This window comes from Plectropomus leopardus, chromosome 2 (genome assembly GCF_008729295.1).
Source record: "Plectropomus leopardus isolate mb chromosome 2, YSFRI_Pleo_2.0, whole genome shotgun sequence".
In the NCBI taxonomy this organism is placed as follows: Eukaryota; Metazoa; Chordata; class Actinopteri; order Perciformes; family Serranidae; genus Plectropomus; species Plectropomus leopardus.
The window spans coordinates 349,305-369,288 of record NC_056464.1 but is presented as its reverse complement, the minus strand read 5'-3'; the positions used below and the strand labels follow the sequence as shown (position 1 = coordinate 369,288).

Below are 19,984 nucleotides of genomic sequence, written 5' to 3'. Positions count from 1 at the left end.
AAGCAAAATTAAATCCTAATGGGATTCATGTCTGTAAGTAGAGTTGCTTGTTCACTAAGTATTAGGTCTTTATTGTGTCGTGCAGAGCTTATGCTCTTTTTCTTTGAGGTTAGTTAATGTTATCAAACCACTTCCACATTTCCAGGTCGTGCCATCTTTAGAACTAACTCCACAGGGAAGCAGATAGAAACATTACCTTTGCTTTCAGTCATGTACACAGTCATAGCCTGGTAAATATTTATCACACCAGAATGTCTACCAGTGCCATGATGAATGATATGATATGGCACACCCCTATGTCTAATAATGTTCCATCTTACTATGGCAACAGAAAAAAAGTACTTGGGACGAAAAGAGGAAGCCCTCAAAATAAAAGAAGGCAGTAAACTCGCTATCATCCAGGGAATTCACTCTATTTTGACCTTGGTAATAATTCTGGTGTTAAATCAAAATATGTTTCTCCGTCAAAAAGTTTCTACCTTCTGCTGACTGGCTTAGCATCCCAACACACCTTTAAATGTGTGAAACTGCTCTTATGATGCCTTTGTCCAACATAGGATAAGGCTTACAGATCCCACACTCTTTTGTACTCCAGATTCAGTAATTTCCAGTGTTGCCATTTCAACTGTGAATGTTTGCCTCTGCACATAGGCAATGACTGACCTTTCTCCCTGTTAGAGAGCTTCCACCGTAAGGAAGTGTCAGCCATTCTTGGTCCATAATGTGCCGAGTTCAGTGCTAAAATTTTGGCTGCGTGAGTAGGTATTAATATGACCTGCTCCGCTCGCCTTTTATAAACAACAACAAAGCCTTCTTAAGTTTCTGATACAATGCCACTGCTTTAAGTAGCCTTATCTAATCTGGGGGTTGTCCTTGCTGCTTAAGTATCTCCACTGGGACAGATCTATGTTGTCACGAATCAATGAGACTTTGTTGGCTACATAGGTCTGAAACCTAGTGTGGTTGCTTCAAAAGTACTTGAGCTCTGTTTAGTTGATGGAGGGTTTTAAAGGTGCAATCTGTAATTTCCAGCCACCCAGACCAACAGAATGGGGGGCATTATTTCACCCTTTAAATGACCTATTTGTAATTACCAGCCACTAAGTCAAAATTAATGGGGGGTGGTATTCACCCATTCTCAATGTTACAACTGAGATTCCTATGGAGATCTTTTCAGCAAGTCTGAATGTGTAATTTCAGTTATTGTCAACACGAGCCTTTCATGTTTTGCGACTTATTACAAGGAAACATGAGATAAACACAAATGCTGACATTTCCTTTGTTGTTTGGTGCATATCAAGTGAAGGCTAAATACAGCAGTAGTTGACAACATAAACTATATATAAATAAATACTATATAAAATAGTATAGTAAGTATGTACAATACAGGTGTTTTGTTGAAATTACAAAGCTGTACAGACAATGCTATACATCATGGGACGTGACCAAAATATTATCACAATATTGATGAAATGTGCTATGATGATGGTCAAAGATGCCAGCTACTGTAGTGTATAGTGAGTGATTTCCTCTGGGGGGCTTTTTATCACTGTTACTGATCTTCCAGCTCTGCAGGCCTTGCTCGACTCTTGGGGGTAGAAGCTGGAGCTGGCCCTCACTTATACCCATAGCAAAAATTTCATGATTTACTAACTGCAGCAATGATACTGTTTGATAGTGTAAATGTTTTTTTTAAAAAAACAAACTCATAAAAAACGTGTAATGCCCTCAAGAGTAGAAAAGTTTCCACACTTTTAATCTTGCCTTATCTCATGACAGTCACGCAAAGTGGTTACACTAGGGTGAGCTGGTTGATATTATTTCAGTCGGTCTATTTCTGTGTCCATACAAAATGAAATGAAAATGTACAGTCATCAGTCATAAATGAAGGCAACTCGTAACTTACAGAAGAGCAAGAATACAGCTGGACAAAACATCTTCATGTGTGGCATTTGTGTATAATTTACTTTATAGCTTTTTAGCTTAGCTTAATTTACTTAGCTCAGTTTTAGCAATGCCACATCAACAAGAAAGCCGTCACATCACGCCATTTAAAAATTTTATGGAGAACTGTAAGCCCACAGATTGTGTTGTCATTAGTTAAACTAAAGATATGTTTCAGTAAATAGTTATCGTTAGATGTTACTTAGCAGTCTAAAAGAAACATTGTGATTTCAGCAACAAACTGCATCTTTTAACTCTCCAAGAGCTGTCTCCAGTGTTGGAAAGCCACATAGATATTTACTCTAGTTTTTTCTTCTTCTTCCAATGCTTCTTTTCTTTGTTGCAGAGTGATCCTTTTCCAAGAGCTAAATGTTTTGGAAATGGTCCTCACAGAGACAGTAAAATCTACCTATGCTTCATGAAGTTTTTCTTTTTTCTCCCTCTTTCTCTCTCGGATCAACTTCTTTGTCCTCTCCTGCAGTACAGCCCTCAGTCCAAAATTTGTTATTACAAAAGGGAAGTCCTGAGAGGCAACAGTGACTCACTGTCGCCCTTCAGGTCTGTCGTGGGCTACTTGGCAGTATATATCTCTGCAATACAATAAATAGGCATGAATGTCAACAGTGTGACTTCTTCACTCTCTGTTGATACGGTTAGTTAATTTTTTTTGAATGTTTTAATGCGCAAATTTGCCCAGATCTTACAAATTGCACCTCTAAGTAAAGGAGTAATTGTTTCCTCAGCATTTTGTGTACTTGCACCAACAGTGCTGCACCTTTCAGCTCCAGCAGGGGAACTGTGTTCTGATTTAAAGGAAAGGAATATGGATTTTCCCCTCCCTGAGCTACCACCTTATCGTGGTGGAGGGGTTTGCGTGTCCCAGTGATCCTAGGAGCTCAGTTGTCGGGGGCTTCATGCCCCTGGTAGGGTTACCCATGGCAAACAGGTCCTAGGGGAGGGACCAGACAAAGCGTAGCTCACAAGACCCCTATGATGACATCAACCGATGGTCCAGAGTTCCCCTCGCCTGGACGCGGGTCACCGGGGCCCCCCCCTGGAGCCAGGCCTGGGGGTGGGGCTCGATGGCGAGCGCCTGGTGGCCGGGCCTTTACCCATGGGGCCCGGCCGGGCACAGCCCGAAGAGGTGACATGGGACCTCCTTCCCGTGGGCTCACCACCCATAGGAGGGGCCGTAGGGGTCGGGTGCAATGTGAGCTGGGCGGCAGCCGAAGGCGGGGACCTTGGCGGTCCGATCCTCGGCTGCAGAAGCTAGCTCTGGGGACGTGGAATGTCACCTCTCTGGTGGGGAAGGAGCCTGAGCTGGTGCGCGAGGTTGAGAAGTTCCGACTAGATATAGTCGGCCTCACCTCGACGCATGGCTTGGGCTCCGGAACCAGTCTTCTTGAGAGGGGATGGACTCTCTTCCACTCTGGAGTTGCCACTGGTGAGAGGCGCCGGGCAGGGGTGGCAATACTTATTGCCCCCCGGCTCGGTGCCTGCACGTTGGAGTTTACGCCGGTGAATGAGAGGGTAGCCTCCCTCCGCCTTCGGGTTGGGGGACGGATCCTGACTGTTGTTTGTGCCTATGGTCCAAACAGCAGTTCAGAGTATCCACCCTTTTTGGAGTCCTTAGAGGGGGTGCTGGAGAGTGCTCCTTCTGGGGACTCCCTCGTTCTGCTGGGGGACTTCAACGCTCACGTTGGCAACGACAGTGAGACCTGGAGGGGCGTGATCGGGAGGAATGGCCCCCCCGATCTGAACCTGAGTGGTGTTTTGTTATTGGACTTCTGTGCTCGCCACAGATTGTCCATAACGAACACCATGTTCAAGCATAAGGGTGTCCATATGCGCACTTGGCATCAGGACACCCTAGGCCGCAGTTCAATGATCGACTTTGTAGTCGTATCGTTGGACTTGCGGCCGTATGTCTTGGACACTCGGGTGAAGAGAGGGGCGGAGCTGTCAACCGATCACCATCTGGTGGTGAGTTGGCTCCGATGGTGGGGGAGGACGCCGGTCAGACCTGGCAGACCCAAACGCATAGTGAGGGTCTGCTGGGAACATCTGGCAGAGTCTCCCGTCAGAAGGAGCTTCAACTCCCACCTCCGGAAGAGCTTCGACCATGTCCCGGGGGAGGCTGGGGACATTGAGTCCGAGTGGGCCGTGTTCCGTGCCTCCATTGCTGAGGCGGCCGACCGGTGCTGTGGCCGTAAGGTGGTTGGTGCCTGTCGGGGCGGCAACACCCGAACCCGCTGGTGGACACCGGCGGTAAGGGGTGCCGTCAAGCTGAAGAAGGAGTCCTATCGGGCCTTCTTGGCCTGTGGGACTCCGGAGGCAGCAGACAGGTACCGACAGGCCAAGCGGAGTGCGGCGGCGGCGGTCGCCGAGGCGAAAACCCGGGCATGGGAGGAGTTCGGCGAGGCCATGGAAAACGACTTCCGGACGGCTTCGAAGAGGTTCTGGACCACCATCCGGCGTCTCAGGAGGGGGAAGCAGTGCTCCGTCAACACTGTGTATGGTGGCGACGGGGCACTGCTGACCTCGACTCGGGACGTTGTGGATCGGTGGAAGGAATACTTCGAAGACCTCCTCAATCCCACCGACACGCCTTCCGTTGGGGAAGCAGGGCCTGGGGACCCGGGGGTGGGCTCCTCTATCTCTGGGGCTGAGGTTACCGAGGTGGTCAAAAAGCTCCTCGGTGGCAGGGCCCCGGGGGTGGACGAGGTCCGCCCAGAGTTCCTCAAGGCCCTGGATGTTGTGGGGCTGTCGTGGCTGACACGACTCTGCAACATTGCGTGGACATCGGGGGCAGTGCCCTTGGACTGGCAGACTGGGGTGGTGGTCCCTCTTTTCAAGAAGGGGGACCGGAGGGTGTGTTCCAACTACAGGGGGATCACACTCCTCAGCCTCCCTGGTAAGGTCTATTCGGGGGTACTAGAGAGGAGGGTCCGCCGGATAGTCGAACCCCGGATTCAGGAGGAGCAATGCGGTTTTCGCCCCGGTCGTGGAACTGTGGACCAGCTCTGGACCCTTGGCAGGATCCTTGAGGGTGCTTGGGAGTTTGCCCAACCAGTCCACATGTGCTTTGTGGACTTGGAGAAGGCATTCGACCGTGTCCCTCGGGGAGTTCTGTGGGGGGTTCTCCGGGAATATGGGGTTTCGGACTCCCTGATACGGGCTGTCCGTTCCCTGTATGACCGGTGCCGGAGCTTGGTCCGCATTGCCGGCAGTAAGTCGAACTCGTTTCCGGTGAGGGTTGGACTCCGCCAGGGCTGCCCTTTGTCACCGATTCTGTTCATAACTTTTATGGACAGAATTTCTAGGCGCAGCCAGGGTGTTGAGGGGGTCCGGTTTGGTGACCTCAGGATTAGGTCTCTGCTCTTTGCAGATGATGTGGTCCTGTTGGCTTCATCGGGCCGCGACCTTCAGCTCTCACTGGATCGGTTCGCAGCCGAGTGTGAAGCGGCTGGAATGAAAATCAGCACCTCCAAATCCGAGACCATGGTTCTCAGCCGGAAAAGGGTGGCGTGCCCCCTCCGGATCGGGGATGAAGTCCTGCCCCAAGTGGAGGAGTTTAAGTACCTCGGGGTCTTGTTCACGAGTGAGGGAAGGATGGAACGGGAGATCGACAGGCGGATCGGTGCGGCGTCTGCAGTAATGCGGACTCTGCACCGGTCTGTCTTGGTGAAGAGGGAGCTGAGCCGAAAGGCAAAGCTCTCGATTTACCAGTCGATCTTCGTTCCTACCCTCACCTATGGTCACGAGCTTTGGGTAGTGACCGAAAGAACTAGATCGCGGGTACAAGCGGCCGAAATGAGTTTCCTCCGTAGGGTGGCTGGGCTCTCCCTTAGAGATAGGGTGAGAAGCTCGGTCATCCGGGAGGAGCTCGGAGTAGAGCCGCTGCTCCTCCGCATTGAGAAGAGCCAGATGAGGTGGCTCGGGCATCTAATTAGGATGCCTCCAGGACGCCTCCCTGGTGAGGTGTTCAGGGCACGTCCCACCGGTAGGAGGCCCCGGGGAAGACCCAGGACATGCTGGAGAGACTACGTCTCTCAGCTGGCCTGGGAACGCCTCGGGGTCCCCCGGGAAGAGCTGGATGAAGTGGCCGGGGAGAGGGAAGTCTGGGTTTCCCTGCTTAGGCTGCTGCCCCCGCGACCCGATAAGCGGAAGAAAATGGATGGATGGATGGATGGAATATGGATTTTTCAATAACAAAGGTAACACACAAAGTCCTGAAACATCTACCTCATGTAACTCACTCATTCCTAGCCTAATTTTAACTGGCATCAGCAAAGTGATGTAGTTGTTCACATTTTGGTGTTCCATAGTTCTTAGGTTTCATACAACATTGAATTCAACTAAAACACAATAAAGTTGTGCTCCAGAAAAGGATAAGCACTAAATGAGGATCCTAGGGTCACTGATCAGCAATTATGACTAAAATATGAATGCCAGAGAGCAGTAATAGAAAAAGAAAGTGAAAAAGAAAGAGAAAAACAAAAGAAAAAGGGAAAGAGGAAGCAGAGCCAGGGTGGCAGGTCTGAACGGACCACCCTCGCTGGATTGACTGAAAGCTCTGCCACCTCCCCCTCCTCCCCGTCACACGGATGGGGATTTCAACTGAGCACAAGAAACTTGTGCTCCAGGAATATACACACTAAAGAAACTAGGGTCACCAAGGGTCAGAGAGCAGTGAAGACTAACACATCTTTGGGGTCATCAGGTGGGAACCTCCTTTCATTAGTTTTTCACCTAGTTGGTCCCACAACACCTCCAGGAGGCTACACAGTGAACTCTGGTGTCCCAAAGCAACTCCCTTCGTGCCAGCCCTCACTGCTCCTATACAGCCCAAACAGCCCTGCCACCTTCAGCAGACCCAGGCTCCATTTATGCAAGCTCCAGGTAGTGGCAGTACCACCTGGCTATCACAGATACAAGGCTAAGCTTAACTACTACAAAGCTCTCACAGTTGCAAGCTAAACTACTATAAAACTATCACAGTTACAAGGCTAAGCTACACTATAACATGGCTATCACAGATACAAGGCTAAGGCTAAGCTATGCTAGCCACGCTAGCTAGGCTAGTTATCACATGGCTATCACAGCCTACAGACAGATACAACAGGCTATCACAGATACAAAGCTAAGCTAAGCTAACACATGGCTATCCCCCAGGAGGCTAAACTGAGCTAATTAAGCTAGCTAGGCTGGCAATTACATGGCTATCACAGACAAAACAGCAATACTACCTTCAACAGACCCAGGCTCTATTTATGCAGACTCCAGGTAGTGACTGTGCTGATGCTACATTCTCTAGCACATGCATCACAATTGCCAATATACTAAAACTCACATACAAGACTCAAGCTAAGGGAAATAAGGGTGAATTGGATCAGCCAATTCACTTACTTGGATGGCAGCATGGTCTCACACAAAGAGACTCAACCAGGCCACTCCCACTCCAAAATACCCTCACACTTCCTGGATTTTCTCCTGAGAGGACTGATCTCCACCTGATCTCAAGGAGTTGTCCGTTCAGTGGATCCCCCTGCTGGTCCCCAACTACCATTGTTTCTCCTAATTCAAACCCACTGACTGGATTTAAGTGCCTCATCTGACATTTCCCTCATTGTCTTCCTCAAACTTTGTCCCCTTACTCCCAGTCCCCCCAGGAGAGAGATAGCTGATCGAGCTACAAATCCCCTACATCCCACTTCAACTGGGCGAACCCTGGCTTTCCATCCTTTCTGCTCAGCTTCTGCCTGTAAGTCTGTGTACCTCAGTTTCTTCCTTTCATAGGCTTCTTCCACTGAAGCTTCCCAAGGACCTGTAAACGATCCATTGAGTCACCGACCACAGCACTATATCAGGCCTTGTGATAAACTAATTTTGCAGCTTGACAAAATATGTCTTAACGTTGCAGTACTTGAACACAATGGGTATGCTGGGTCGTTATTTACCCAGAGCTTCAGGTTCTGGGGGATTGGCAACACATCATATGTAGCCCCTATCAGAAATCTAATGTGGCTCTCCTCCATACTACACAGGTCCCTCCAGCTAAGCTTCCTCCTCTCTACACTTTCCCAATTCAACCACTGACCCTGCTTAGCCTGAGCCACTGACTTGGCCCCCCTTACAGTCTCCTCCTGCCTACGTTCCTGTTCCACCACCAGTTTTCTTCTATCCTTGGGGCCTACTGTATTCCACACCGGTTTGCCTGGCCCAAGCCCCAAGCCTCCCCGGCCAAACTGAACATTACCTACTATCTCTGCATGCCGAAGAGCAGCCTCTGCGTCCTGAACTGCCACTCTTGGGTTCCATTTTCTCCCCTTGGAAGGATGTGGAACCACACTCCCAATTATTACATCCTTACTCCCAGCTAACAACAACTCTGCCCTGACCTTGGTGCACTTACACTCCTCTGTTAAGCTGGATACTGGCAGCTGAAGTATCCCTTTCCCCATACAATGCCACACTGCTTAGACACCTGGGAGCGCCTAACCTCTTCCTAATATATTAGCTAACCACCCTTTCCATTCTCTCCACAACAGATACTGGGACTTCATAGATTGACAGTGGCCACATTAACCTAGGAAATAACCCAAACTGCAAACACCACAACTTCAACTTTCCTGGGAGCCCTGACTCATCTATTCTATCTAGTCCTTCAGCGACATCTTTTCTAAATTGCACAACTTGCTCAACATCATTCAAATCCACATTGTACCACCTACCTAGGCTCTTCATTGACTTTTCCCTAATGAAAACTTGGTATCCCCGCCTTCTGCACCGTCGAGTCTATTAACCCATTCCTTTCTAAGTACCCAGCTAATCTCTGCGCTACTACACTGAAGAAAATCTTCCCCTCTACATTCAGGAGAGAGATCATCCGGAACTGGCCAAGATCTGAGGACTCCTTCTCCTTAGGGATGAAGATACCCCCTGCCCTGAGCCATGCTCTTGAGATAATTTGTTTCTCCCAAACTATTTTTAGATTTTTCCACAAAAACTTAAGAATGTCAGGTGCACTTTTGTAAACCTGGTAGGGGACTCCATTAGGCCCCGGGGCCGAAAGAAGCCTTTGCACACCTGATCACTTCCTGAACTTCTTTCCACCTAGATGGCCTAACATCCAACTTCTGACTCATCTCTCCTAATGGATGCCTTAAGGCGTATCAGGTGGAAGACCTCCACTCCTATTTTTCTCTCAGTCTGAATAAGTCTTTCTCAAATATTCTTCAATCTCTAGCCTTGTTGCCTTAAGTTCCCCCCCTTTTTCCTGATTAAACAACCCTTTCACAAATTTAAAGCGGTACCTTAAAAAAGCTGTCCTTGCATATTCTTTCTTTGTCTTTTTCCTAAAATGCTTTGCCCTTCTAAGTGCTGCTAGCCTGCCTCTTAACTCCTCTTGCAAAACACTGATTCCCTCCCTCTCTTCGTCTGTAGACTTTTTCCACTGTTTTCTTAACTGTCTCCTTTTCTTAACTACCCTCTCTATTTCTCTTTGCCTTCTAGACTTGCCTACCTGTACTCTCTTTCCTCTCTTTCTGTCATGCACCCCGAATCTCTCTGTGAAGCTTTTAATGCTTTCTATCCTCTCTGTCCATTCCATCCACTGATCTAATACAGCCTGAGGCAAAGGTTCATCCGATCCAAAACCTCTCTGGCAGATCTCTTTGAGCAACTGCTTGGCTGGGAGAATGAGAGGAGATAGAAGGCTGAGTGGATCGAAATACTAAACTCACAAGAGCAAATATTCCTCTTGAGGTATGTGGCTTCTGTGTGAGATGGATGTTGAACGAAACCGTCAAAATCCACACACCACTGTAGTCCCAGTACTCTTTCAAAAGGAAGGCTGTCTTTGTTGAAATCTACTATCTGACTTAATTTACCATTTCATGACACCCACAGTTGCTGCATAATAAATGAGGTCTTTTGCTAGCTTTTGGTGGCCACTGACTTTACATAGTCATCAACATAAAAATGGTGTTGGACTGTCTCAGCTCCTCCTTCCTCCAAATAATTACCAGGTAAATACTTAGTAATTAGGGGACCATAAAGGGAAGGGTTACCCTTAATTCTTGCAACAGTTTTGGAATAATCTTGAAACATATAAAATTAACTATTTTAATACAATACCTTTGAGCAAGCAAATATGTTTAAATCAGAGGCGCCTCATGGTATATGAGGTGCCTCGGCATGCATCTATCAGCTTCTGCACATTTAGTTTCTACACTTAACAATGACGGGTGGAGGTGGGGGGGGTATGTGTGAGTGTTTGCCTGAGATGAGCAAGCAGGGGACGCAGAGATGGCAGCTGGCAAATATCCTCCTTTACAGCCACAGGAAGTCAGTGGCAGTCTTTAACAGCAAACTAGCAGGGAAACTAGCAGGGAAACATGACATAACCCAATGAAATGAGCAGACGGCGACACACACATGTGGCAGCATTAACCTGCGATGCTCATTAGGGGCGCACTATCATAAATCTCGTGACCTGTCGTAAAACTGTCCTAATGTGATGTAGTCACAATACCCTTAAAGAGCATTACATTCAAAACATACAAATAATACTAACACAAATAATACAAATAATAATACAATAACATAAATAACATGTTACAGCATCAGAATGGGTGGTGCTGTCATTATAAAGACTAGATGAATATCAGACACTGATATACACTGATGTCGTATAGCAAAGCTTTAATGCCAAATTTCTAAATTCTAATTTACTGTTCAGTGCGCATACACGCTTTAGACGGTCATGTATTTCTACCCACTGTCATCCATAATTAATCATTTACATTACCTGAACATACATCACTTAGGTTCCCTTTCATTTGTTCACTGTCCTTTATATGTCATACTACTTCTCGCCAAGTCATTGTCTGTTATTATTTCATGGAAGAAACAAGATCAATGTATACAGGATAAACGGTACAGATTGTGAGATTGATTAAACTGATGACATGTTTTGAAACTGTCATAATTTAAAATTTAATTCTCTCCTAAATGGAGAGTGGTGCCCCTTTTACTTTAACGAGTGCAAAATCCAAATTCTAACGAAGTTATTAATAACCGCTACATCACAAACACACTTGTGTGTCCGTTTGTACTTTTATATGAAAAGAGGTACACTCAAAAAAATATGCATATGCAATATGCATTCCTTGTGAGATTAATCTGGAAAATGCAATCATTTGTTGAATTTTGACCAACCTTGGCTTTGAAGGCCATGAGTTTCAGGATCATCTCCACAGTGAAGAGCACAGTGAAAATCACGTTCAGCATGTCAGACAAGTGTGTAACGTGGTCTGACTGGTTACAGTGCTGGGGGTTAAAGAGATTGACAGCTGCATTAATATAAAGTAATCGGAGTGATTGTATGTTGGCTCTCAGCTTGTAAAAATTGTACTTGAACATAGAAGTGATCTGATAAAAGCTTCAGTAGCCTACCATATGACTGACTAATAGCTTTCCCAAAGTCTGTTATACCCTGTTCATACACCTCAGGTAGTATGTTCTTTCGGTAATACTTTCAACGAAGACCAGATCTATAATGCATTTTGAAGGCATTCATCGTGAATTATAATGCATTCATAATGCTTTATGAAGACACACATAAATACACTTAATGCTTGCTGATGCACTATATCAACAGTCAAAAAACATTATGGATGCTACTTAAAATGATTTATAAGTGCCAAGGGACTTATGGATGCTCTTGACTTGTTATAAACTAGAGGTTGACTGCTGGAATGCATTATAAATATTTATTCTCATTTATTCATACATCAAAAATTAAATGTAGAAAGGATTCACAGAGTTCTATAACTGTCCATGCTGAATCATGAGTTATTATTGTATGTGTTAAGTAAGGTGAGGTAAATATTGATGCTTTTATAATAATTTCTGATTCATCATGATGTTTCATTGTTGGTGTTAAGTAAAGTGTAATAATTTTAATGCATTTATAAGAATCTATGCCGTGTCATAAGTGATTACTGACTATCATATACTAGATCTAAAAAAAAAAAAAATCCAATGACTGAAGTCTATTAATGTGTCAGTGAGTTTTTAGCCACAGAATCAGATTTCACAAAGACTGAGAATCTTGCAGTGTCAGAAGTGGACAGAAACTGTTGCAGCCCTTGAAATCCACTGTGAGTATGCTATATGTTGTAGCTAGTTAACTAGGTAACCACTGTCCCAATCCCAAGCAGGGTATTTGATAGCCAAGTTAGCCACTGGAATGTCTGCTATTAGCCCAAAGCCAAACGCATGAATTGGTTCAAACATACGTAATTAGGTGATATATGAATTTTAAAGTAAGCAATCTTAAGTTGAAACATACGGTTATCTTGCAGGCAATAGCAAACAATCCAGGAGCTAATGTTAGCTTGTATGTAGAGCCTACAGTGATAAACTTGCTAACCTACAGCAGACATGTTTGTCATTAGCTAGCTAGCTAATGACTGAGTATAGGTATTTATAATGCAATATAAGCCCCAGCAGTCAACCTCTAGTTTATAACAAGTCAAGACCATCCATACGACCCTTGCCACTTATAAATCATTCTAAGTTACATCTATAATTTTTAATGACTGTTGAAATAGTGCATCAGAAAGCATTATGTGTGTTTATGAGTGTAGTCATAAAGCATTAGATGTGGTCTTCATAGAAAGTGTTTTCATTCTTTGTTGCCAGAAGCATGTGTCAGTACAAGGGAACAATGAAGTTTATTTCCTGAGCAATGTGTTGCAGTCCAGGTAGCATACCCATTCAAGCTTAAGGTGCTATGACAAAGTTGAGTTGAAGGTAAAACTTTAGCATTTTGAATCATGACTTGAGATGCCAGGCTGCTATTTTACCTTTCATAATATATGGCAGCCTCCTGAGTTGTGAATGAGATAACTAAACTCTTTACTACTACCCTTGCCAACTGCTGCAGACTTCCTCCCCAGCACCTGTCATGCACAATCACAGACAGACACACATGAAGTACAAAATCAGTGTAGTACAGTAACAGACTAAACATTAAGTACAGCAACAGGCAAGACTTATAGTAGTCCTATATGTCTAGTTTGCTGCTGTTGTACATGTAATTTTTACAAGCTGAGAGCCAGCAAGACATGTAGTACATCATGTCTAGGCTGTTGATGTACATGTATTTGTGTACTTAGAGCAGCAGCTGACAGTGGTGTATTCCCACTGTCAGACATACAGAGGTGCCTATGCTAAAAGAACTAGGCTTACAATATTGTAACCTTTGTTTATTCTCACAAAGGCAGAGCCCTCCCTAACCACAATTTATCAAAGAGCACAGACACATGCTGGGGTATCATGTAGCAAGGGGAATCAGATCCAACACAGCTCACATACATCCAGCCCGTTTCACTGGTCGTGTTTTGTTCCAGTGAGCACAGACCCTGAAAAGAAGCCTGACATTTGCAAGAGATTGAACCATATGATCAGGCAAGGCATAGACCCAGACACTGTCGCATAAAAGTTCTTGACATTCACCCTGCTGAACAAGGTTACAGACACTGCCATAGCACATGTGGAGCATGCATGGACCACAGTGAGAGTCCATGCCTTCCTGCCTGCAGGCTTGGGAGACACACTCACAAAACAATCCACTGCAGTCACCACATGGCAGCAAGTGACTGGAGTGCACTAATAGGGCAGATCATCAAGCATTCTTGTTGCTGAGGTCAGTGCAACCCTCTTTGGCAACCCTTCCTTGATTATACCACAGCACTGCGAGGGCCCTCATGGCACCTCACTGACTTTAACTTTCTTGTCTTAATGTATTTTTCATAATGTAATGCATTTTATCATAGGATGACCACAGAAACATACTTAGCAGAGTACGCTGGGTGTTTTTTTTTTCTTGGTGTTTTTCTCCTTATTTTTTCTCTTTCCCTCTCTCCCCTACATGTGTGGAGAGTGACAGGAGGAGGTGGATAATGTTTCTCTTTTCTCAATGGGAAAAAAAAGTGTTAAATATAAAATTTAAAAAGTGAATAAATAAAAACACTGATGAATTCTCTGGGCAGATGATATGGATGACATCTTAGCACCAAGAACTCAACATGTGGTGAGCACTGTCCCTCCATTTTAACTGCGTTTGAGCACCAAGCATTATTTTTACAGACACAAAGCCCTCCTCCTCTCGTCTTACTGGAGTCTTGTGACCTGTCTGCTGTAAACAAGGCCGCCAGTCCAGTGCAATAGCTTGATCGGGGATGTAAGGGGTTTACCATGTCTCTGTGAAGATGTGCGCAGAGCAATCTCTAATGCCCTATTGCTTAGTTAGCCTCAGTTGCATTTCATCCATTTTTATCTCCTGCGACTGGACTTTAGCCAGAAGAAGGCTTGGTAGAGGAACAGCTCTTAGTCCAAGTCGGGTCCACCTTGCCCTGATGCCAGCTCTCCTCCCTCTCTTTGTATGGCTCTTTCAGACCCCTCTCGTCTGACTGGCAGCTCGGCATATGCCATTGGTGGAGATCCTCTTGTGGTCTGCTGCATTCAGTCCAAACCCCACACAACTTTTCCTGATGTTGAAAAGTGCTTCTCTATCATAGAAAAACCATGCTTCAGCAGAGGGGGCCATGGTGTTGAAAAAAAAAAAAAATATATATATATATATAGCAAGTAGAAAGGATCTGAGGAGCTGCTGGCTGTTGCATCTGCATGTGCCGCCGTTGCCATAACAACATCAAACTCTATGAGCAACACTAAATATTTTTTTTCCTTACCATAATACAGACAGTCGCAAAGGCACACAGACAGACACACAGTGTGTTTTATGCTTGTGCTGTATTCATACCTGCATTCCCAGACACATGGTGTTGAGCATAATAAGGAGGAACATTAGGTACTCAAAGTAGCAGGAGGTGACAATGTACCACACCTGATACTGGTAAGGGTTTTTGGGAATATAACATCGCAGCGGTCGGGCCTTGAGAGCATACTGCACACACTGGCGCTGGAGAGGTTAAAAAGAAAGAGAAGGTAGAGGTTTTAGACAAAGCAATGGCAATGACAACCAAAGACAGTTCAGACTAAAAGTTGGTAACACTTCACATAAAGACCACATCCACAGTGAATTATAATGCTTTATGACTACACTCAAAAATACACATAGTGCTTACTGATGCACTATATCGACAGTTAGAAAACATGATGGATGTGACTTATAACAATTTGTAAGTGGCAACTGTCTTATGGATACTCTTGACTTGTTCTAGAGGGTGACTTATAGGGCTTATGATGCATTACAAATATCTACACTCACCTCTACACACATCAACAAGCAACTGTAGTAGTTACTCATAGTGTTCTATAACAGTCCAGTATCACAAGTTTTTACTGTATGTGTTAAGTAAAGTGAGGTACATATTGATGCTTTTATAATAACTTAACAATGCATTTATATTGTGTGCTTCACCATAATGTTTCATTGTTGATGTTGAGTATGATGTAATCATGTTCATGCATTTATAAGAATCTCTGCTGCATAATAAGCGATTACTTATAAGAATCTATGCTGCAGGACGAGGTCATAGTTTTTAGCCTCAGAATCAGATTTTGCAAAGACTTTTAGGGTCAATATTTGCACGATTCGTAGCTTCAAAAAGGGAAAAAAGAGGTACGAAAATGTTGCAGCCCTCAAAATCTGCAGTTAGCATGCTATATGCTGAAGCTAGCTGGCTAGCTAGCTAACCACTGTCCCCATCCCAAACAGGCTATTTGTAAACTAAGTTAGCCACTGGAATGTTTGCTATTAGACCTCAAGCTAACTGTACATTTCAGTTTAAGATTGCTTACTCCACTGTGATTCTTTTTTAGTTTTTAAATCTAACACAAACTTCTAAAAAATCTATTGATATTTTTTGGATCAGTATCTTATATAGTAACATTTCCTGGTGGAAAAAGTGGTTGTGATTAAATTGTATATATATATATATATATATATATCATTCACACACACTCACACTCTGATGGTGCCGCATCAGGAGCAATTTGGGGTTCAGTATCTTGCCCAAGGATACTTTGACATCTTGTCCAGAGGAGCTGTGGATTGAACCGCTGACCTTCCGATTAGAGGACGACCCACTCTACCTCTGAGCCACAGCCGCCCCACACACAAGTTGGAAAGAAAGACTACTCAGAGAGGATGATTTGACTCTGGATAAATGCCTACAGGTGTGTAGAGCTATGGAAATCTCCCGTGAGCACAGCAAGACTATAGAGGGACAAGTTGTGGAGGAAGTTCATGCTTTCCAGCGGAGAATAAACACAGACAAAAGTACAGAAATATCATGCAAATTTTGTGGCAGAATGCATGAAAGACAAAAAAAATGTCCTGCTTTTTGAAAACTACTTCGCAGTGACCTGCAGGAGCAAAGTGAGTCACAGAGAACAGCACAAGAAAGTGCACGCTGTTGCAGAACAGGACTCGGATTCCTGTGAGGATATAATGACAGTCACAGCAGTTACACAGGAGATGGAGGCTATGAGTCACATAAAGGACATGAGAATGACACAAAATGAAACGCAGCAATTGTTCGCTGGAATGATGAGTAACAGCAACCTGGTGAACTTTTAAACTGTGGAGCGACATGCAATGTTATACTAGTACACATGCTAAATCCAGACACACAGATTGAAAACACGGATGAAGTACTAGTGATGTACAACATGTCCAAGTTGCGCCCAGTTGGCAAATGCAAGGTCAAAGTGAGAAATCCCAGAAACCAGAAATTGTACAAGCTGGAGTTTCAAGTTGTGGGGGAGGACTGTAAAACACCCCTGATTGGCAGGAAGGCTAGTGAAGCCATGAAACTCATCAAAGTACAATATGAGAACATATTTGCCACTGACAGCATTGTGTCCACAACTGTAGACAACAATGAGTCTACATGGACTTTTAGATGAGATACAGACTGAATTCAAGGATGTGTTCACAGGGGGATAGATATTGACTCCACTGTCAAACCTGTGAAACTCCCAAAGCGAAGAGTTCCTGAAGTGATGATGAAACCCCTACGGGAGGAATGACAGAGTCTTGTGGACAGAGAGATTATTGCACCAGTTGACTGCGGTACTAATTAGATAAGTGGCATGGTATCTGTGCAGAAACCAAATGGAAAGCCCAGAATCTGCATCAACCCAAGACTGTTAAACAGGGCTCTGAAACTAAACCATTTCCCACTGCCTACTATAGATGACATTTTGCCACACATGTCAAGGGCAAACATTTTCACTATCTGTGATGTAAAACATGGATTCTCACACGTAATGCTAGCAGCAGAATCAAGCTACCTTACTACTTTTGCCACACCTCTTGGGCGATTTAGATGGCTCAGGATGCCAATGAGTATCAGCCCAGCGCCAGAGGTTTTTCAACGCAAGCTGATGCAAGCACTGGAAGGCTTGCCAGGCATCCACATCATAGCGGATGATGTTTTCACAGAAGAAGGGTAAACAATGACAGCAAACTCAGACAGTTCCTTCAGAGATGCAGAGAGAGGAACATCAAGTTGAATGCAGAAAGCATTCAAGCTCAGAAAGCAGGAGGTGCCTTATATCGGACACCTTCTCACTGCCCAGGGTTTGAAAGTCGATCCTGAGAAGGTTCGAGCCATCACAGACATGTCACCACCTACAGATGTTAAAGGTGTCCAGAAACTGGTTGGAATGGTGAACTATTTAGCCAAGTTTTATGAACACCTCTCAGATGACTGTGAGATACTGAGGCAGCTCACACACAAGGAAAGTCTGTGGGAGTGGTCTGATGTGCAGGAGAGTGCATTCAAGAGACTAAAAGACAAAATAACACAGGTACCGATCTTAAAATACTATGAGCCAGAGATGGAGCTGACACTGTTATTTACGACATATATTGCTCGTCTGTCCGTCCTGGAAGAGGGATCCCTCATCATCCTCTACCGCTCTTCCTGAGGTTCCTTCCTTTTTTTTTTCCCGTCCCCGTTCTTTTTCAGGAGTTTTTCCTTGGGTGATGTGAGGGTCTAAGGGCAGAGGGATGTCGTACACTGTAAAGCCCTCTGAGGCAAATCATGTTTTGTGATAATGGGCTCTATAAATAAAATGGGCTCGACTTGACTTGACACTGCAGTGCAACGCCAGTGAAACCGGGCTGGGAGCAGCTTTGACACAAAATGGCAGGCGTGTGGCATATGAGAGCAGGGCACTAACACTGACGGAAAGGGGTTATGCCCAGATTGAAAAGAGTGCCTCGCTATAGTATTTGGAATGGAAAAGTTCCATCAGTATACATATGGCCGACCTGTTAATGTAGAATCAGACCACAAACCACTTGAAAATATCATCAAAAAACCACTGTGGAATGCACCGAAACGACTTCAGAGAATGTTGTTGAGACTGCAAAAATATGACCTAAATGTCACCTATGTTCCAGGTCGTGACAGTGCTACTGGCCGACACATTGAGCAGAGCGTATCTGAAAGACAGTCACAAGAGCCAGAGAGACTTGGAGATTGAGGTTGTCAACATGGTGGCATTTGTATCAATCTCAGTAGAGAGGCTGAGTGAGATATGTGCTGCAACACAGACAGACAGAAATCTGCAGACCCTGATCAACACCATACAGAAAGGGTGGGAACAAAACAAGAAAGATGTACCTGTTGGCATAATGCATTACTTCTCCTTTCAGGATGAACTGGGCATCCAGGATGGACTTGTTTTCAGGGGAGAGAGAGTTGTCATCCCTGAATCACTACAGGCGGACATTATTCAACAGATTCACTCATCACATCTGGGGATTGAGGGATTCTTGAGAAGGGCAAGAGGATGCATCTATTGGCCAGGCATGAATGAACACATAAAAACATTTGTGACAAAGTGTGACATATGCAGGTCAGTAGATCGTAAGCAGCAGAAAGAGACACTTCAGCCGCACAAGATCACAGACAGACCATGGGCTAAATTGGGTACTGACCTCTTTAGTTTTGAAGGCAGAGACTATCTGATAACAGTGGACTACTTTTCCAACTTTTGGGAAATTGATTACCTCCCAGACAAAATGTCCAGCACAGTTATCAGGAAGTTAAAAGCATACTTTGCCAGACAGGGGATTCCAGATGTTTTCATTTCTGACAATGGGCCCCAGTATTCGTCCAGAGAGTTAAAAAAATTCAGCCAAAATTGGGAATTCACTCACATTACGTCCTGACCTGGCTACCCGCAACATAACGGGAAGGCAGAATCAGCTGTGAAGACAGCCAAGCGGCTGATAAAAAAGGCAAAAATGTCGGACAGGATCCATACCTGTCCGATCCATACTGGATCATACACCCCAACACAAGGGCTGAATGCAAGTCCAGCACGGAGGCTCTTAAGTAGTAGGACGGGGACTCTGCTGCCTATCAGAGAGTCTTTTGAGGCCAAAGGTGATGGACATTAAAGCAGCACTCATACATAACCAACAAAGACAAGCAAAGTACTACAATCGTACAGCAAAGGGCATGGACACACTAAGAGCTGGAGACTGTGTGCGAGTTCAGCCACTAGTGCCAAACACAACCTGAAAGAAAGCAACCGTGATGACCCCATTGAGTCATCGATCCTACAATATGGAACTGGACTCAGGCAGTGTCCTGTGACGGAATCACTGTTACCTCCGGCGGGCCATGGACACTGAGACAGTTGATCTGACCCCAATAAGGCCTGTGGATACAGGAGAGACTGGTAACCATTACAGTGTTACTACAAGGTTTGGACGAGTAGTTCAGAAACCTAGATACTTGAATGACTTTGTGAGTAAATGAGGGGACAGTGACATGAAAAAAAAAATGTGGATGCAAATTAAAGAGAATGGAGAAAATGTTAAAGAAAATATATGCTTTATAATGTGTAGAAAATGTTAAAGGAAATATATATATACAGTAGAACACAATATATATAATATATTATGTTCTATAATGTGAAGTGAAAAAAAAAGGGGGGGGGGGTGTTCCTGGATTTTCATACTTTCATACTGTAATTTCAT

The 19,984-nt window shown here is 44.8% G+C and overlaps 1 protein-coding gene across 2 annotated transcripts in view; it reads right to left on the bottom strand.

Moving 5' to 3' along the window:
* The window catches only part of LOC121951505 (dihydropyridine-sensitive L-type skeletal muscle calcium channel subunit alpha-1-like), an 86,486-nt gene that overhangs the window by 46,588 nt on the left and 19,914 nt on the right, over positions 1-19,984 (bottom strand). Inside the window, exons 7-8 of one of the 2 annotated variants that reach the window (XM_042497856.1) lie at positions 14,780-14,938; positions 11,167-11,277 (exon numbers count right to left, since the gene is read on the bottom strand). In XM_042497856.1, the coding sequence (XP_042353790.1) occupies positions 11,167-11,277; positions 14,780-14,938 (270 nt within the window). The remainder of the gene's footprint in view (positions 1-11,166; positions 11,278-14,779; positions 14,939-19,984) is intronic. The other variant, XM_042497865.1, reaches the window with a different exon arrangement.